At 38.3% G+C, this 16,430-nt stretch overlaps 2 protein-coding genes across 4 annotated transcripts in view; both read right to left on the bottom strand.

The window, feature by feature from the left end:
* The window catches only part of USH2A (usherin), a 698,253-nt gene extending 697,850 nt beyond the window's left edge, over positions 1-403 (bottom strand). Inside the window, exon 1 of the mRNA XM_072948735.1 lies at positions 240-403. The gene's annotated coding sequence lies outside the window, so the exon portion shown is untranslated. The remainder of the gene's footprint in view (positions 1-239) is intronic.
* Positions 404-6,919: 6,516 nt separating this feature from the next.
* ESRRG (estrogen related receptor gamma) overlaps positions 6,920-16,430 on the bottom strand; it is a 519,140-nt gene continuing 509,629 nt past the window's right edge. For 2 of the 3 annotated variants that reach the window (XM_072948734.1, XM_006203648.4), the window contains exon 7: positions 6,920-10,815. In XM_072948734.1, the coding sequence (XP_072804835.1) occupies positions 10,571-10,815 (245 nt within the window). In that variant the 3' untranslated portion in view covers positions 6,920-10,570. Of the gene's footprint in view, positions 10,816-11,054; positions 11,069-16,430 lie in introns of those variants that run through there. The other variant, XR_012063582.1, reaches the window with a different exon arrangement.

The raw sequence follows: 16,430 nt of genomic DNA, 5'->3' as shown, positions 1-16,430 counted from the left end.
TGCAGGGTGCTGCGGGCTGTGGCTGGGAGGGGACACAGTACAGAACAGCCTGGGTCCCCCATAAAATACAAAAAGATTAGCAAAGCAACACTGCTGGTGTGCGCTGGGGGGAGGGGGCACCGTGCCCTTTGTCTCCTCAGACCCGCGGCTCCTGAGGAGAGCGGCCGGGAGCAGCCACAGCCGCCATATTCTATGGCGCGGCTCCCATGCTGAGGAGGGGTGAAAACCTGAATCCTTACCTAGGGGCCCTGCAGCTTCCTAGGCGGGACTGAGGCTTGTTTACAGCCCCAGGCAGAGAGAACCGGTCTGTCCCGGTGCCTCTGTAAACTCACACTAAGACAGGCGAACAGGGAGCGGCGTTCTGACTCGCGGTGGGGGTGAGGGCTCGTGCGGCCATCTTCTGTGAGCGCGCCTACGAATATGGACCAATCGCAGCTCGGCGAGCGGCACTGGATGGGGAGCGGCCCGCCCATCTGACATGCGCAGGCGCAGCGCAGGGACCCATCAGCCTACCGGTGCTGGGACATGGTGCAGACCAAGGGGTGCGATCCTGGGGCCTCTGGAGCAGGAAAGCGGAGTTTGCCCAGCCGGACGAGGGCAGGAACGGAGACAACCACAACAAAAAAGAGGCCCTGCTCAATAGCCAGGGCAGGCTCTGGCCACACCCCCAACCAAAGGGGCAAAAGCCAAAAGGCACAAAAAACACCTGGCAACCAACCACCCAGACTTAAAAAGGACCTTGGGAGAAAATTATTAGGAGCACACAGTGTGCATGGGAACACATCCTTTTATTTTCTTTTCCTTTTTTAATTTTTTAAAATTTTTTTATTTTTAAATCCCTTTAAAATTTTTAAGTTAATTTTTTTAATTTGCCTCGTTTTTTTCTGTGTTCTTTTATTGATTATACTGTTTTCAAATCTTTTTTCTTCTTTTGAACTTCTTAAAATTTGTCTCAATTTGATTTTTATTTCTTTGTTCTTCAGTTATTGATTGTACTGTTTTCAAATCTTTTTCTTAAATTTTTAAAAATTTGTCTTGATTTGAATTTTTTTAATTTTTTATTGAGGTATAGTCAGTTTACAATGTGTCAATTTCTGGTGTACAGCACAATGCTTCAGTCATACATGAACATACATATATTCATTTTCATATTCTTTTCACCATATGCTACTATGAGATATTGAGTATATTTCCCTGTATTGTACAATATAAACTTGTTTATCTATTTTATATATACCAGTCAGTATCTACAAATCTCAAACTCCCAGTTTTTTCCCTTCCCACCCACCTCCTCACTGGCTCAGTTTGATTTTTGTTTCTCTTTGTTTTGTTCTTCTGTTATTCATTATATTGTTTTCAAATCTTTTTTTCTTCTTTTAAATTTTTTTTTTTACTTTTATTTCTGCATCTGCTATAAATAAATAAACCAACCCCTTCAGGACCACAGTAGATAATTTATACTCCATAATCCACAGTGCCAGAGAGATATAAGCAAAATGAAAAAGCAGAGGACTCACTCCCACTTAAAAGAACAAGAGAAATCCCCTGAAAGATGATTAATGAAATAGATGTTAATAGCCTATTAGATTGTGATTTTAAAAAAGGAGTGATCAAAGTACTGCAGGAACTATACACTGCTGGTGGGAATGCAGCTTGGTGCAGCCATTGTGGAAAACAGTATGGAGATTCATCTAAAAACTAAAAATAGATTTACTGTATGACACAGCAATCCCACTCCTGGGCATATATCTAGAAGAAACCCTAATTCAAAAAGACACCTGCACCCCAATGTTCATAGCAGCACTATTTACAATAGCCAAGACATGGAAACAACCTAAATGTCCAACAACAGATGACTGGATAAAGAAGTTGTGGTATATTTACACAATGGAATACTACTCAGCCATTAAAAATAATAAAATAATACCATTTGCTGCAACATGGATGGCCCTGGAGAATGTCATTCTAAGTGAAGTAAGCGAGAAAGAGAAAAAAATACCATATATCACTTATATGTGGAATCCTTAAAAAAAAAAAGACAAACTTACATATAAAACAAACAGACTCAAAGACATATAAAAAGACATGGTTACTGGGGGGCAATGGGTGGGAGGGGATAAATTGGGAGTTCGAGATTTGCATATACCAACTGGTATATATAAAACAGATAAATTTATACTGTATAGCACAGGGAACTATATTCGATATCTTGTAGCTTACAGTGAAAAAGAATGTGAAAACAAATATATGTATATTCATGTATGACTGAAACATTGTGCTGTACACCAGAAACTGCTCAACGTTGTAAACTGACTATTCTTCAAAAAAATTTATTCAAACTGGATTTCAAAGGACATAAATGTAAAATTTAAATTATAAAAATAATTGCAAAAAATTAGAAACATATTTTTAACCTTGAAAGCATGAGGATCAAATTGATGAATCACTCTATCACAATAATTTCTAGTGAACAAAGACAAAGGTCAAAGTTACTAGATACATGACTGACTAGGGAAAGACATTTGCAAAAACTGAAACTGACAAGGATCAATATCTAGAATATACAAAGAACAAGAAAATAATAGGAAACACAATAGAAAAAAGAGCAAAGGTTATGAATAGGCAATGAATAGGCATGGAGAGTCTGAGCTGGCATAAGACACAAGAATGTTCAAAGAACTATAAGTCAAAACAGTCCTATGCCATTTAAAAAATAATCAAGTTAATAAAGTGTAAGAGCAAAATAAAATTATATGTTGCTGAGGGAAAATGAAACAAAATGCACTTCTGGTGGCAGTTCAAACCCATCTAATTCAAATTATACTGGTCCATAGGAAAGACACCCAAAGATGTTCATTATATTACTGATTATATTAAGGAACTGAAAACAACCTTATCAGAAACAGCAAGTAAGACACATGCTACAGAATTCCCCGTGTATAAAAATTTCCTCATCTCCAAACATCATTTTACTTATTACCCAGCCAAGAAATTACTCTCAACCACATATTTCTTTTTGTGCAAGAGACTTTTTTTTCAATACATACACTTGAAAAGATAGGTATATATCTATTTTGATTTAGAAGCATAAGGTTGATACTCCAGGGCTGGTCAATCATTTTGTTCACTAGAGAAAAATCAAAGCAAAATACGTCTAGTGGAGAAGAATCTTAAAAAGATTAATACAAAAATATCTGCAGGATTGTTTTTAGCATTCATGTTTAGTATTTTTTATTTGTAATGAGATGAAATCACATAATTTAAGGGGGAAAAAAGCCAACACTTGTCATAGCTCTAGACCTCATTTTGGAAATTGCTCTTATGACTTTAGTTTTCTGGGTTTATTCTTTTTTTTTTTTTTAATAGCAGCCAGGACTTCACCTCCCAACAAAACTGTGAAATTCGACTGAGCATGGCAGATTGAATCGGAGTGTGAATAGTGTGACTTAAGGCTCCTGCTAGTTTGAAATGCTTTTCTGGTAGGCCCTTTTAGTGACCCCTCCCAGCAGTTTGTTTGCATTTCTCAAAACCAGCTCTCTGAAGTTCATCCTATTCAGGAACACGCAGGCTACTGTGATTTTCACAAAGCTAACAGGCATTTTTTTTTGTAGAGTAAGACCTGGTTCTAATTTAACTGTAATAATATTTGTATTGATTAAAAGCGTCACTGTTTCAAAATCCTTTGTCAAGGCTGCATTATAGGACCTCTGGCAAAATGATCCAGATAATTCCATATAGTTTAGGACATTCCTTTCAATTCTTTTAAAAAATAGTATTGGAAAAGATACATTATGCTCAAGAGCATTTTCATCCATGGTTGGGGCTTCAGTGCTCTACCATGCTGCTGTTTAAAAATATTTGTATACACACACACTCAGATTTGGTTTATGATCTTAAGTTTAAAAACACTTCTTACTGGGAACAAATTTTCTCATGGCCAAAATTCTGTGGCATGTTATGGTAATGCATTAGTATATTGGGACATCTTTTCTTTTTAAGGTTGTACAGTTGATGGAATAGTTAATTATTAATCTGGCTGGCATCTGTAATGAAAAAGGGAGTTCTCCTGCTTTCAGGCCATGGACTCAGTCTGTAAATCTCTTGTGTGGCTGCAATCATAATATTCCTGCAGCTACGGTGTCACCTATTGTAATTTTTCTGCTAATAAACAAATTTGAACTAGCCAGGAATCCTAAATTTTGAGACTAGTTGTTTATCTCAAATATACTCCAGAGAAATAGTAATGCAGTTCTGCTTTGAATTTAATTTAAACAGGAACAGGCAAAACAAATCTCTATGGAGGACATTTGACAATAATAAAATATTTCTCCCAGCGGGAGAGCTGGTAGCAATTGTATTGTTGCAATCCAAGCTCACGTTTCAGTAGGTCATTACCATCATAACAAGCCCTTGGACCAACTGGCATGGACATGCAACATTGAGCCCCTGATGGGCACATTATTTCAGACCTTTAACTTCATGGAGAACAAGACAAATACTCCTGGGAAAGGGGGATTCTATTTTGAAACCCCTTTCTTTTCTATTTTGTTTCATAATAAGATGCAGTATACAATCAATCTACTGCTACTTGTTTCATTTTGTTTTTTCCACACTACCAAGGGGCACCAGAAGCTAGACTTAGAGATTTGAAAGGGCCAGAAACACTGACTTAAACACTCTATATCTATTGGACTGTGGAACTCTCCATTCAATAGGTACAGCATTGTGGATGGAACAAAACCCTTCAGCATCTCTTTTCTTTAACAGTTTAACCACAAATTAAATTTCGTAATAAGCAAAATGTACCTACAATTTTTGCATAGGCCCAAGAACGAAATATTCTATCTCAGTTCTATTTCATTTCTACTTCTTACCTAAATCAGCAACTTGGAAAATACAGGTAACAGAAATCACTCCAAGAAATCAATTTTGTTCTAATCGTGTTGCTCTTTTTTTCCAGTAGGGGGAAAAAAAGCCAGGTATTTTGAACCACATCTAAATTAATTTTAAAGCACATGAAAAGGTGAAATGAGCAGGATTTAAAAAAAAAAAAGGGATTGTGAGATATTCTGCACAAGTGTTTGAGCAGGTATCTCCATTTTTATATGGGGCATAACAGAAGACGTGGCTTGGGAATCATGGGAAAAACGTGCTCTCCATGTGTGTGGGGAGGATGGAGATGTGAGGGGTGGATGGGCAGGGGGGAAGTGGAGGAGAAAGCCATCCAGGTGCATTTCCTTGGCTTTGTGAGTTTAAAAATAAAAAGGTTAAGTTCTTTTGTCTTCATATTTAAAGAAAAATAGTCTAAAACCCTCACAAAATTTCAGAACCAGTGTACGAAAAGTTCATTTTTAAGGACACACCTGGCTTGAGAAAAGTGTAAAACTTTAATGCAGTGGTTTCTTCATCTTGTCTTCGCATTAGAATCACCTGGAGTTTTTTGTTTTTTTTTTTTTTAAACTATGCCCAAGCCCAGGCCAATTAAACCCCAATCTTCAATATGAGCGTCAGGGATTTTTAACCCTCCTCACGTGATTCCAATATGCTGGCAAGTTCAGGAACGCGCACTTAAAAAAAAAAATCACTTATACACAACAGGTGAAAATAAGTGATCCCTAACACAAACGCATAACCCATTTGTCAGAGCTACTCGCTGTTCATATACGGAGAAAAAAAACCCACCTCGTTAAAATGTCAAAATCCTACTTGGTTATTTTCTTTTGCTCCTGAGGCATCTGTGGTAAATATGTCAGTACCAGAAAAGTTGCTCTGTACTAATTCTGAATTATAAAAACCCAGCAAGTCTGACATTTAAGTCCTCAAAAGCGTGTAAGTAGGTGGTGTGTGTGTGTAACACACATACTTTTAAATGAGGACCTATTGGAAGAGTAAGGACATCATTGTTCTTCTTAGGTTTGTCTCTTGCACGGTCTCAGTTTCACTCAAGTATTTTGAAAATAACCAGAAGAAAGCATGCCAGGCTCTGTGCTGCGCTCTTGCCACTCAAAGGCTATGCAAAAAGGAAAGGCAAGTCTGAGCTCCCTTACTAGCTGGGGCATCTCAGGGATTTAGGTAATCTCATGCCCCTAAATCGGATGCAGTGGGGTGGGGGTGGGGGCTTTTGTGTCATCAGCTTGCTTCTCTAGAGAACCAGCCACCTCGGAAAGGTGAGAAATACGGTGGGCAAACCCAGTGACAAGACACTCCCCAGATAGGCAGAGAAGCCAAGAAAGCGCCTGGGTGATGGCTCCAGGAGGGGCGCGACGTGCCACTGACCCTGAGCAGCCAGGGCCGTAACCTCTCCCAGAGAAAACGCCGAGGGGAGGCCGCTGGCTGTCAGCAGTGCTGTTTAACCCTCCTGAATTCCAAGACAGCTCCCCCTCCTCAGGCTCACCGATCTGCAGGCTGTGCGGCGTGACTCCCCACTCAGGAACCCGGGCAGCCGCTCGGCGCTGCTCGCCGCGCCACCAGCCCCGCAGCTCGCTGACGAGCTCAGTGCAGGCGCATGATTTAATTGTGGATGGAGGGAAATAATAGGCATCTCGAGCAGGTTTTAATATGATCTTAAAATAGGGGGAAAGTTTTCTGTTATGACATTGACATAGAGGCGATGATTTTGAGTAATGCAGGATGATGTGGAGATGCTTTAAGATTAAATAAGAGCTATATAAAGGCTTGTCAGAATGAATTCTAATGTGCCTGAGACACTTTGCATACTCTTAAATATGCAAAATGTCTCTTGGCTCCCTAGAATTCATTCTGACAAGCCTTTATATAGCTCTTATTTAAACTCCTACTTTATTTTTAGGGAGCAGGTACTCCCAGATACTCTGTGAATGGAAGCAACAAAGGGCAGTGTTTATTGATTCGGTTCTTTACCGGAAGGGGGAAGGAAAAAAAAATACACCATACAAAAGAACAATCAAAAGTGGAAGCATGTTTAATATTGCTCTACCATCATCCTGAAAGGCATAATAATTTGAGTTACACATCTGAACTGATTGGAGTTACAGAATCATATCTCCTTTTGCATTTAACAATATATACAATATAAAATAAATACATTTACACAAATGGACATTTGCTGGAGCACACAGTATGGTACACATCACAAAAATATACAATTGATTGCTTTACAGATGTGAAGCCCATCTACAGCTATAGACAAGGTTTTATTATTATTATTATTCTTTTTACTACTGGCTATAATGCAACTCCTGGATTATTATAAGCAGTTTAAATTTTTTGTCCTTTTACGATCTTTGCACATAAGACTGCCATAAAATGTTTTCCTAGGCAGGTAAACAGAGACGCTTAAATAATTAAAATACAATCACCAACACTCATTTTCTCTTCTATAAGAAAAATAGCAGTTTTAAATTTTTTATATCTTTTATGTTATCATTTAAATGCAAAATAGTGGAATAAATACAACAATCTGATCTGATTGAAACACAAGTGTAACTACAGGTAGTCACACAATCATATTGCTTTAAATAAGAACAAACCTAAAAGAAGCAAAAGAAAAATGAAAATCGTACAGCTAAAACATACGCCTTTAGAACTGTCCGAAACTTCACATTAAGTAAATGGTCTTGCTTGAAACGTGAAAAAACTTACCTCAAGCGAGGTTTAAGATGAGCAATTTATCCTAAAGCCCGTGCAGTTCTTTTAGATCTACGTTTGAGTTGCGTTTCCTATTTGTGAGATACGTGTTCTTTTGTAATGCCGCGAGTCAATTAAACTGAAAACTAAAAATTGTACTTCCTTCTGTTCACATCTTTCCATCTCTCCATCTTGTGTTTTCAGTTGGTTGGTTCTTACTTCTGAAGCCCAAGTACTTTAATGTGACACAGTGAAAACAACGTATATAGTGTATATATTTTATTTATACATATAGTGTGGTTGAATAGTAGCAACTTAAACCCTGCACAAACTTTCTGGAAAATAACCTGTTTAAACACTTACATATATAAATAATCTTATAGAATCAGCACCTTTTTATTTTTATCCCAGGAGTTGTATTTTCTGTTGTTATTTTTAAAGGGACGTGCCAATTTCTGAACTCCTATCACAGCTATAAATTTCAAGTTATTGACCATCTGAATGAATTGCTAATGATGATTTATCTAGAATCACACTACAGTCACTTCTCTACTGAGAAACCACAATCTACGATATAGTCCCATATAGCTAATGATAGATACACAGTATTCCTAGCACTGGGCTGATGAAACATCGACCCAAGGTATTTTGTTTAAAGCACACAAAGTAGCAATAGTTTTGGAAACGTGTCCGCACCAAAAAAGTTTTGCAACAACACAGAGCGAGTTAATAACAACAGCTGAGAGATGATCGAGTGAAAGCCATATATACAGCATTTAAAAATTAGACTTATCTATATTCTTGAAATATTCAAAGTTTTATTTCTAAGCTATACATTGGTATTCTATAATAAACCATTAGAGAAATTATTCCTTGTTTTGAAAATATTATTATGATTTTGATGTGTATCTGTTCGTAGTGAATACTTGTTTGGAGTTTCAATCTCTTAATTATTATTAGGAAGAACCTTATTAATGGTAAGGAATAGAATATACTACTGTAGTCTCCTGAGGAATTGTACATCCAATATTGTCTCTAATTCTACCCTGTGTCTAAAAGCACACACCACAAGAATCCAAACACCACGAGAAGAACAAGACAACAGTCTTTGAATGCAACATAAATTCAGAAAAGCACAGCAAACATGAAACATTGAAAAGCTGAACTACATTTCTTTTGTTTGTTAGGATTACAATTTTAATTACATCTGTGTACATAGAATAAGACTGTTCACATAGTACAGGGAGCAGCTACTAACACTGGTCCATTGGTATAGCATTTGATGGAGGTTACTGTTTACTGGTTGTTCAGCGACTGCAGATTTCGGGGGCATCTAATTGATTTCTTCATTAGATTACACCTCTTAACAGTCTGGAACCTGACTGACTTTCTTGCTGTGACAATACTGGTGGAAAAGCCCACAGAGTGGCTTATTCACTCTTGGTAAAAACTGCAGATTAATTTAAACAAACATTCCTAAATGAATAAACTCATATAGGTTTAGGTTTTAGAATTTGGTCAGGCGTCTGCTGTCTTTGATGATTTTTTTTTTTTCAAATTCTGGCATTTGCCTTATTGCCTCTTAAATGAATACTGGCTCACAGCTCCTTCTGGGACAAGGTCTGTAACTTTGCAAACAGGCAGTATCTCATTCCTAACCACCGCAGCAGCTAGAAATCATATGGCAACTGCACCTCCCGGGTGGAGAGGTGCACTCCTGAAAATTCTACGGATCTGTATTCCGTGTGCGGTGCTTACGTATGTGACCACGCGAAGTCACTGTAGGTGTAATCTAATCCTTTGTGTCAGTGGACATTTAAGTAAACTGGAGCTCGTGTTAAGAAATTGTTTGGGACCAGACTGGCACACAACATAAATTGCATCCGTGATAATATGCACCTTCCCTTCAACTATTGCTTGAGTAAGTTAAATCCCCATATTAATAAATGGCTGAAAAGTGGTAAAGCTGGTACAAAAAAATCTCCATTTGTAAGAAGAAACGAAACATTTTTAAAAATCTTCCTTCAGGATTCATTTGTCCTTCATTAGTGTTCATAATTGTTCAAAGCCAGCACAAAATTGCAGTATTCTTATTTCTCTTTAGTATTGCATGAATGAATAAAGCTTAAACTATTCCCTGAAAAAGTTACATAGTAGCTAAACTAACAAATACCTGGAAGACTTGAAAAAACAATTAAGGAATCAAATGGCTGTAAATGATCTAGATGGGAAAGCAATGATAAGAAGCAGCCGATGCAACGTGGCTGAAGTCGTCTAATTAGAGGCTGCTCCCGTGGAATCTAATACTGCACTCAGTCAATTTGTTTCCGTTGCGCTGTACTTTCAGGTACGTTGGTTCTCTCTCTTTGATTCTTTAGTCACTGGGGACCTTATGGTTCACAAGAAGTTCACTGGTATCCATATTATGGATCTCCATCCTTTGGCAGGGCTGGCTTCCATCTCTCTCCAATTAGAGACCTCTATTAAAAGTTCAGCAGCAGAAGGAAGGAAGGAAGGAAAGAAAGAAGGGAGGGAGGGAAAGGAAAGAAAGGAAGGGAAATTTTCTTACAACTAGAGCTATTAAAATATAAAAGAAATGGGGAGGATGAGAAAAGAGGGAGGAAGAAGGCAAGAGGGGAAGGAAGGAAGGAAGGAAATGAGAGGGAGAGGGAACCAGCAATGAAGGAAGCAAGAAACGAAGGGTAGGAGGAATAAGGCAGGGAGAAAAAAAAAAAAAAACAAAGAGAAAAAAAAAAGGAAGAAAAGATGAGATAAGGTACAAAGAAACTCATCAGGGAGATGCGGAGGCGTCTGAAAGCTGCTTCGTTGTCTCGCTGCTAAGTTATCAGTGCAGTCTGTTGATTTCTCATGTTGTTAACTAAACTCTACGTTTCTTCAACATCACTCTTGGGTTGATTTTTCCCTTTTTCGGCGTGCAGGATAGGATGGCCCAGGAAGCTTTTAGTCAGACCTTGGCCTCCAGCATTTCCAAAAAAAGTTTGTGCATGGGGACTTTGCCTTCCAGTTTGATGTTGTAGAAGTGCTGCACCGCCTTGGTGGAGGTCTGCCTCAGGAGGGGCAGCGTCATCAGCATCTTGCCAGCCCTGCGAGGGTCTTCCATGTGCTGGCCGGCCTCGTAATCCTGCAGGGCCTCGTGGAGGACATCCTGGAGCTTCTGAACGGCTTCGACATCTTCTATGTGCATGGAGTCTGCGCGACAAGGCAGAAGTACAAACAACAACATTAATAATAATAAACACCTCTGCGGACGAGAGTTATGAAACGGCCGTCTTATTCTTCAACCTCTCTACGCTGTGATTTGCTCGGAGACGCTCACATTTCCAAAATCTCAATTTTATTTTTCTAAATTTCACTCTAGTAGATCATTTCCAATACTGACTTAGAACATGGGAATGACTACAAAAGATCCAATATTTAAAACACTAGGGTTTTTTTTCCCCTCCTGAGACTGAGCAAGAGAAGGCTTTGTTTTAACAGATTATAATCTTAGCTGTTCATATATATATATGTACATATATATATATATTTTGTTCTTATTGTTTAATTTATGTATTATTTATGTATGTATTCATTCATTCAACAATTATAAAAGGCCATCTATTTAAAAAGTTATTCTAAGTGCTGTTGAGGGAAATTCAGATCTTGTGTACAAAAAGCCCATATTTACCAAAAGGCAAAAAAAAAAAAGTTGATAACCAAAATTTTAAGAACTCCATGTATATACACTGACTCTAGCACTATGTTCTGTACACAGAAATCCCAATAAATTGCTCATCCTTTCAGGATTTTTAGTGTACTGTTAACAGTTCATTAAAGCCTCCTTACGTAGTCCGCTTCTCTACAGAAAAACAAATGAACTCTTTAGATTAATGAATTCTGAAATACTTTTCACACTTGTGAAGGTGAACTTTGCCCTTAAGTGACTAATTTGAAAATCGAATTTAGTCAAGCAAGGAAAGGGTTAACAGGGTTGCCACAATTATTCTTGCAAGAAATGTGAGATGTGGAAGAAAAAAAATAAAAGTTACAGCTCTAGCTCTAAAACAGACACTTAATTATATACAAGTTTGAATCATTTAGCACGTTTTATTGATTCTGATGACAGTTTATCTGTTAATTACACATAATGGAGTCTTTGGGGGATTCTTCATGTTTAATAATTCTAGTTCTCTGAGAATGCAGAGCTCTAAGATATATGTAGTTAGCCTAATCTTTCCTGTAATTCAAATATCAGATCACATGCACAAAAAGAGAGAGGACATGTAGTTTACAATCAAGTAGCTAAACATATGATCAAAAAAATTATAAGAAAGTAATTAAAAATTGATGGCTATAACCAGTAAATATTCTTAAAACTTCTTTGTATTTTGTTTCCTGTTTTTCCCTTTACATTGTCACTTTAAAGTCATTTCATCACATCATTGGTGAACTGACCACCTTTCACCTGGGGTGGTTAATAACATGTTTCTTTAAAAGAGTTGTGAATAATCTGGATTATAGCTGTTTATAAGTGTTTACTACCGAAGACTCGATTTCTGCCTGGTGGAGCCAAAAGAAGAATTCTTCCAGGTTGGAAATGTTGATGGTGGGTCCTGGAGTGGAACTCGAGATTTCCCCCAACATTTACCCTGGCCTTTCCTGATGGAATATTTCTACCTAAGCTTCCTCCAATCTGGTTCCTTTCACCCTAGTAACCCCATCCACTTCCTGCGTGACTTCTCTTAGAAACAAGCACACAGAAATTCCAAAGTTGTCCAGGGGTGGGTAATGTAAATGACAAAAACATCGTCTTGGAGATGACAATGTATTTTGATATTTTTCTCTCTATGCACTGAAATGCTGTCTGAAGGGAAAATGGTGGGCATGGACACACACTAATGGTGAATGTCTAGGTACAAAAAAGACTGACCCTGGACATAAGGGAATGGTAATGAAATAGACTTGGGTACCCAACTTGTCCTGGGACTAAAAGTGAGCACGCGAAGTGAAAACAGAGGGGAAGAAATGGATGAGGAAAAAAGGAACTTCCATTCTTTACAGACAAAATTGAAACAAAATAACTATTTTCCAATCAGACTGATTTTTGAAAAAGCAGAATAAATATTATAAATATACTATTTTTAAGTCCTCATTTTGGGTGAGGCCCCTGATGTGACCATTGCCTCATTCACCTCCCAACCTCTCTGCAAGCAGGTGGCACTGCTACCAAGTGTCAGAGTAGGCTTAAACTCAGATTTCTTTGAATCACAGTGTGCTGCCAAAATTTGTAACAGTGGACATGGTAGCCCCACCCTCCCTTTTTTTTTAACAGTTGAAATGATCCTCTGAGCTCATCTCACTCCACCTTCCATCTTCATCAAGAATCTTCTCTACAATATTCTAATGAAGACATTGCCAATTGTATGCAGAGCATCTTACTTTATAAGGGACAGAACTAATTGTTAAAAATGTCTTCTTCATGTTTTCCCAAATCTGCCTCCAACTTCCATCCTGGGGTCCTGGTTCTAACTACTGGAACAGTACAAGATGTATTTCCTTCTTCAACATGGCGGATCTTTAAATGCTTGAAGTCAGCTGTACAGTCACCTCACCTCTGACCCCTGTCCCCCTCAAGTCTTGCCTTCCCCACTCCTCTTGCCCGCCAGGAGATATATTACAGGATGTCACAGGAAATGAGGCGAGAACAAATAGCAGAGAGATATGCTCACAAACAGCAATTAAGACTTCAAACTATTCTTTAAAGGCTATGATTTAGCTTGAGCGATTTAAAATGATTTAATCAAATTACTATGATAATTTAACTTCCCATTTACAGAAAAGATTCTAACTCGTTTTAGCTTTGCCCATTCTCGGATCTGCTTATACTTTAAATGCAAACTCACTAAATCTGAACTATTTAATTAGACTATGATTCAGCTGGCAGACTGCTGAAGAAAATATTAATCTCCATTAGGGATCCTAGTTCAAGTTCTGGCTCCGTGGCTTTCATCTCTGTTTTGTTCTTTGGGCTAAATTTATACATTTATGCCAAGCTCAATAGGACTGGTATTACTTTATGTAATTATTTAACTTTGGTTGTCGGTACTGAGTTGTTTTTTTTTTTTTCCACTTTATGTTTTAAAGGAAATTGCCCCAGCATTTGTGCTAATGGGAGCCAGCTAAACTTAATAATGGAAATCCTAGTTTTATGAACTAGACAGGGCAGAGCTGAACATTAAAAATGCCACGTGAGTTTAAAAAAAAAAAAAAGACAGGACCCCCTGGCCCAAGACTACATTTATTAAATCAAAAAGTTGGAGCTGGATGCAGAACATCAGTATTTTTCAAAATCTAGGTGATTCCATGGCTAAGCCAGGGTTGAGACCCACTGAAATAGACACTAAGATAAACAAATGCTATTCTAAAAATAATCAAGATTTCAAAAGATAACCAGAGTTCAAATGATATGAATAGTGCCACTCAGATATGAAGTTTCAATATCCAATAATAAAATAGAACTCTTTGGTTAAATTCCAGTATTTCCCCACATAAAGTGGAATCCAAATGGGACATGTCAAGCTCAGATCATTTATTTTGAGAAGACAGCTAAATATCCTTATACCTATAGCTGCAAAATTCAGAGAGACTTAGAGCCATAGCAAAAGAAGATTTTATTTTTATATCTTACCTGGAATAAACACTGCCCTTCTCTAACAGTAAAAATACCAATTACTGTCCCATTGGGCAGAGCTACTCCAGAATGCCCAAGCTCTTTTTGGGAACTGTCTTCAGGACTTGGAACTCATCCTTGGCAATATTTTCTCAATGGTGCCAATTCTTATTTTGAGGATAGAATGGAATATTAGAAATAGACACAGCATATTCAGTCAAGTCTAGCACCTACTATAAACCAACACTGAGAGTAACCTTTTCTGTGGAACACACAGGCACTGATTTTCTTCAGCGTTTGTAAGGTGCCGACACCAAGAGAGGTAGTAAAGGCAGAGCCAATGTGACTCTCTAATCACTCAAGGAGTGAAGCACACTATGATGAAAAAGACAGCGACGTGAGCAAACGTCTTTTTGCTAGAAGGGAATTTGCGTCTCCAAATTTCTGTATACAATTATAAGAAGTCTAACAAAGTGATCCTCTCAGTTACATCGGCTGAGATCCAAGGCACCTGGGTTGACCGCCATGGCTAACGGCTCTTGATTAACATAGATGGTTAGACTTATACTTTTTAAAAATATGCCAATCATAATACTTTGATTAAAAATACGTCAACTGTATTCCAGGATGGTAGCAGTGGTGGCAGCAAAAACTTTTACTCTCTCCAAATCTGCACATGAAAGAACAGAGCGACTAAACAGCAAAACTGAAAACCCACAGACAACATTTAGCAAAAAAAACTAAGTGAACAGATATTCCCCAAATACACACACACACACACACACACACACACACACACACACAACCAGTATTATAGTGTGTCTGTGTGTGTGTTCCTAGCTCTGTCCAATGAAGGGGCCTAGGTAGGTTGGCCAACCCAGGAATGCAGTAATGAGTACCACTAGCCCCCAGGTTGTAATCGAATTCCATGCCCCAGCCAGGAAATATTTAAGATGAGTATGGAACATCTTGTCATAAGAAAGGAAAGACAGAATCTACAACTACTAAGTCATTCAAAAAGATACCAGATGCTAACCTGAAGAGGGTCCCTCTGACCCAAATGGGGCAATTTAAACTTTAAAAAGAATTAAAATTGCAATTGATTGAAATTCATCAAATATATTTAAATACATGTCTTTATAATGACATGAAAAAGACAGGGTGCCCATTCTTCACCTTGAAACCTGGTGAATAGGTGGAAATAGTCAAGCATTTACCTTGCCTTTCCTATGCAGCCTGTATCATTGGTAACCAAATAAGAGATGAGAGAGAGCATTTCTTTGTGTAAGTATCCCAACTACTGAGTGAAAAAAGAATTGTTAAAATTACAAATCGTCGTGAATTGAGGGCATGAGCACCAATGGCTGCTACTGTCACTAGAAGAGAGACAACGAGGCATTATATGCCCCCTAGAGTACAACACCCTACCCATAGGTCTAGAAACCAAATCTGATTAAATCCTTTGGATCCCACTGCCAATTTGTACAAGATGCAAAGTGCAGAGAAACATGCTGAGCTTCACCTAGAACATGTGCTCTGGAAAGTGCAGACTGTGGGGGATTCTGCCTGTCAAATGCCCTGGCTTTGCAACAGATGAACTATAAGAACGTGAAAATGAAAGAGGAACTTTTATACTATTGTGGGAAGGGAGGCGACAGAGATTGGGACAAGACACACAGGAGGGTTTCTGGGATACCTCACAAAGTTTTTTTCTTATTTATTTATTTATTGGTTGGGGAAGGTAATTAGATTTATTTAGCATTTACTTATTTTTAGAGGAGGTACTGGGGATTGAACCTACGACCTCAGGCATGCTAAGCATGTGCTCTACCACTAGAGCTATACCCTCCCCCTAAAGTTTTATTTCTTGACCGTGTTTATATATCCAATGTGGTAGGCAGCAAACAGCTCCAAAGATATCCAGGTAGTCCATCCCTGGGCCCTGAATGTTACCTTATGTGGCAAAATGGACTTCAAAGTTTAGGATTTAGGACACTGTGATATGGGACAGTATCCTAAATTATCTAGGTCGGCCATCAGTGAAATCAAGTATCCTTCTAAGAAGGGGGCAAAGGAAGAAGAAAGCAATGTTGCCACTGAAGCAAAATGGCACAGGGATGGCTTTGAAGATGAAGGGAGGGGCCGTGGGCAAGGA

This window comes from Vicugna pacos, chromosome 23, assembly GCF_048564905.1.
Source record: "Vicugna pacos chromosome 23, VicPac4, whole genome shotgun sequence".
In the NCBI taxonomy this organism is placed as follows: domain Eukaryota; kingdom Metazoa; phylum Chordata; class Mammalia; order Artiodactyla; family Camelidae; genus Vicugna; species Vicugna pacos.
The sequence above is the reverse complement of the archived record's forward strand: the minus strand, read 5'-3'. Positions and strand labels throughout refer to the sequence as shown.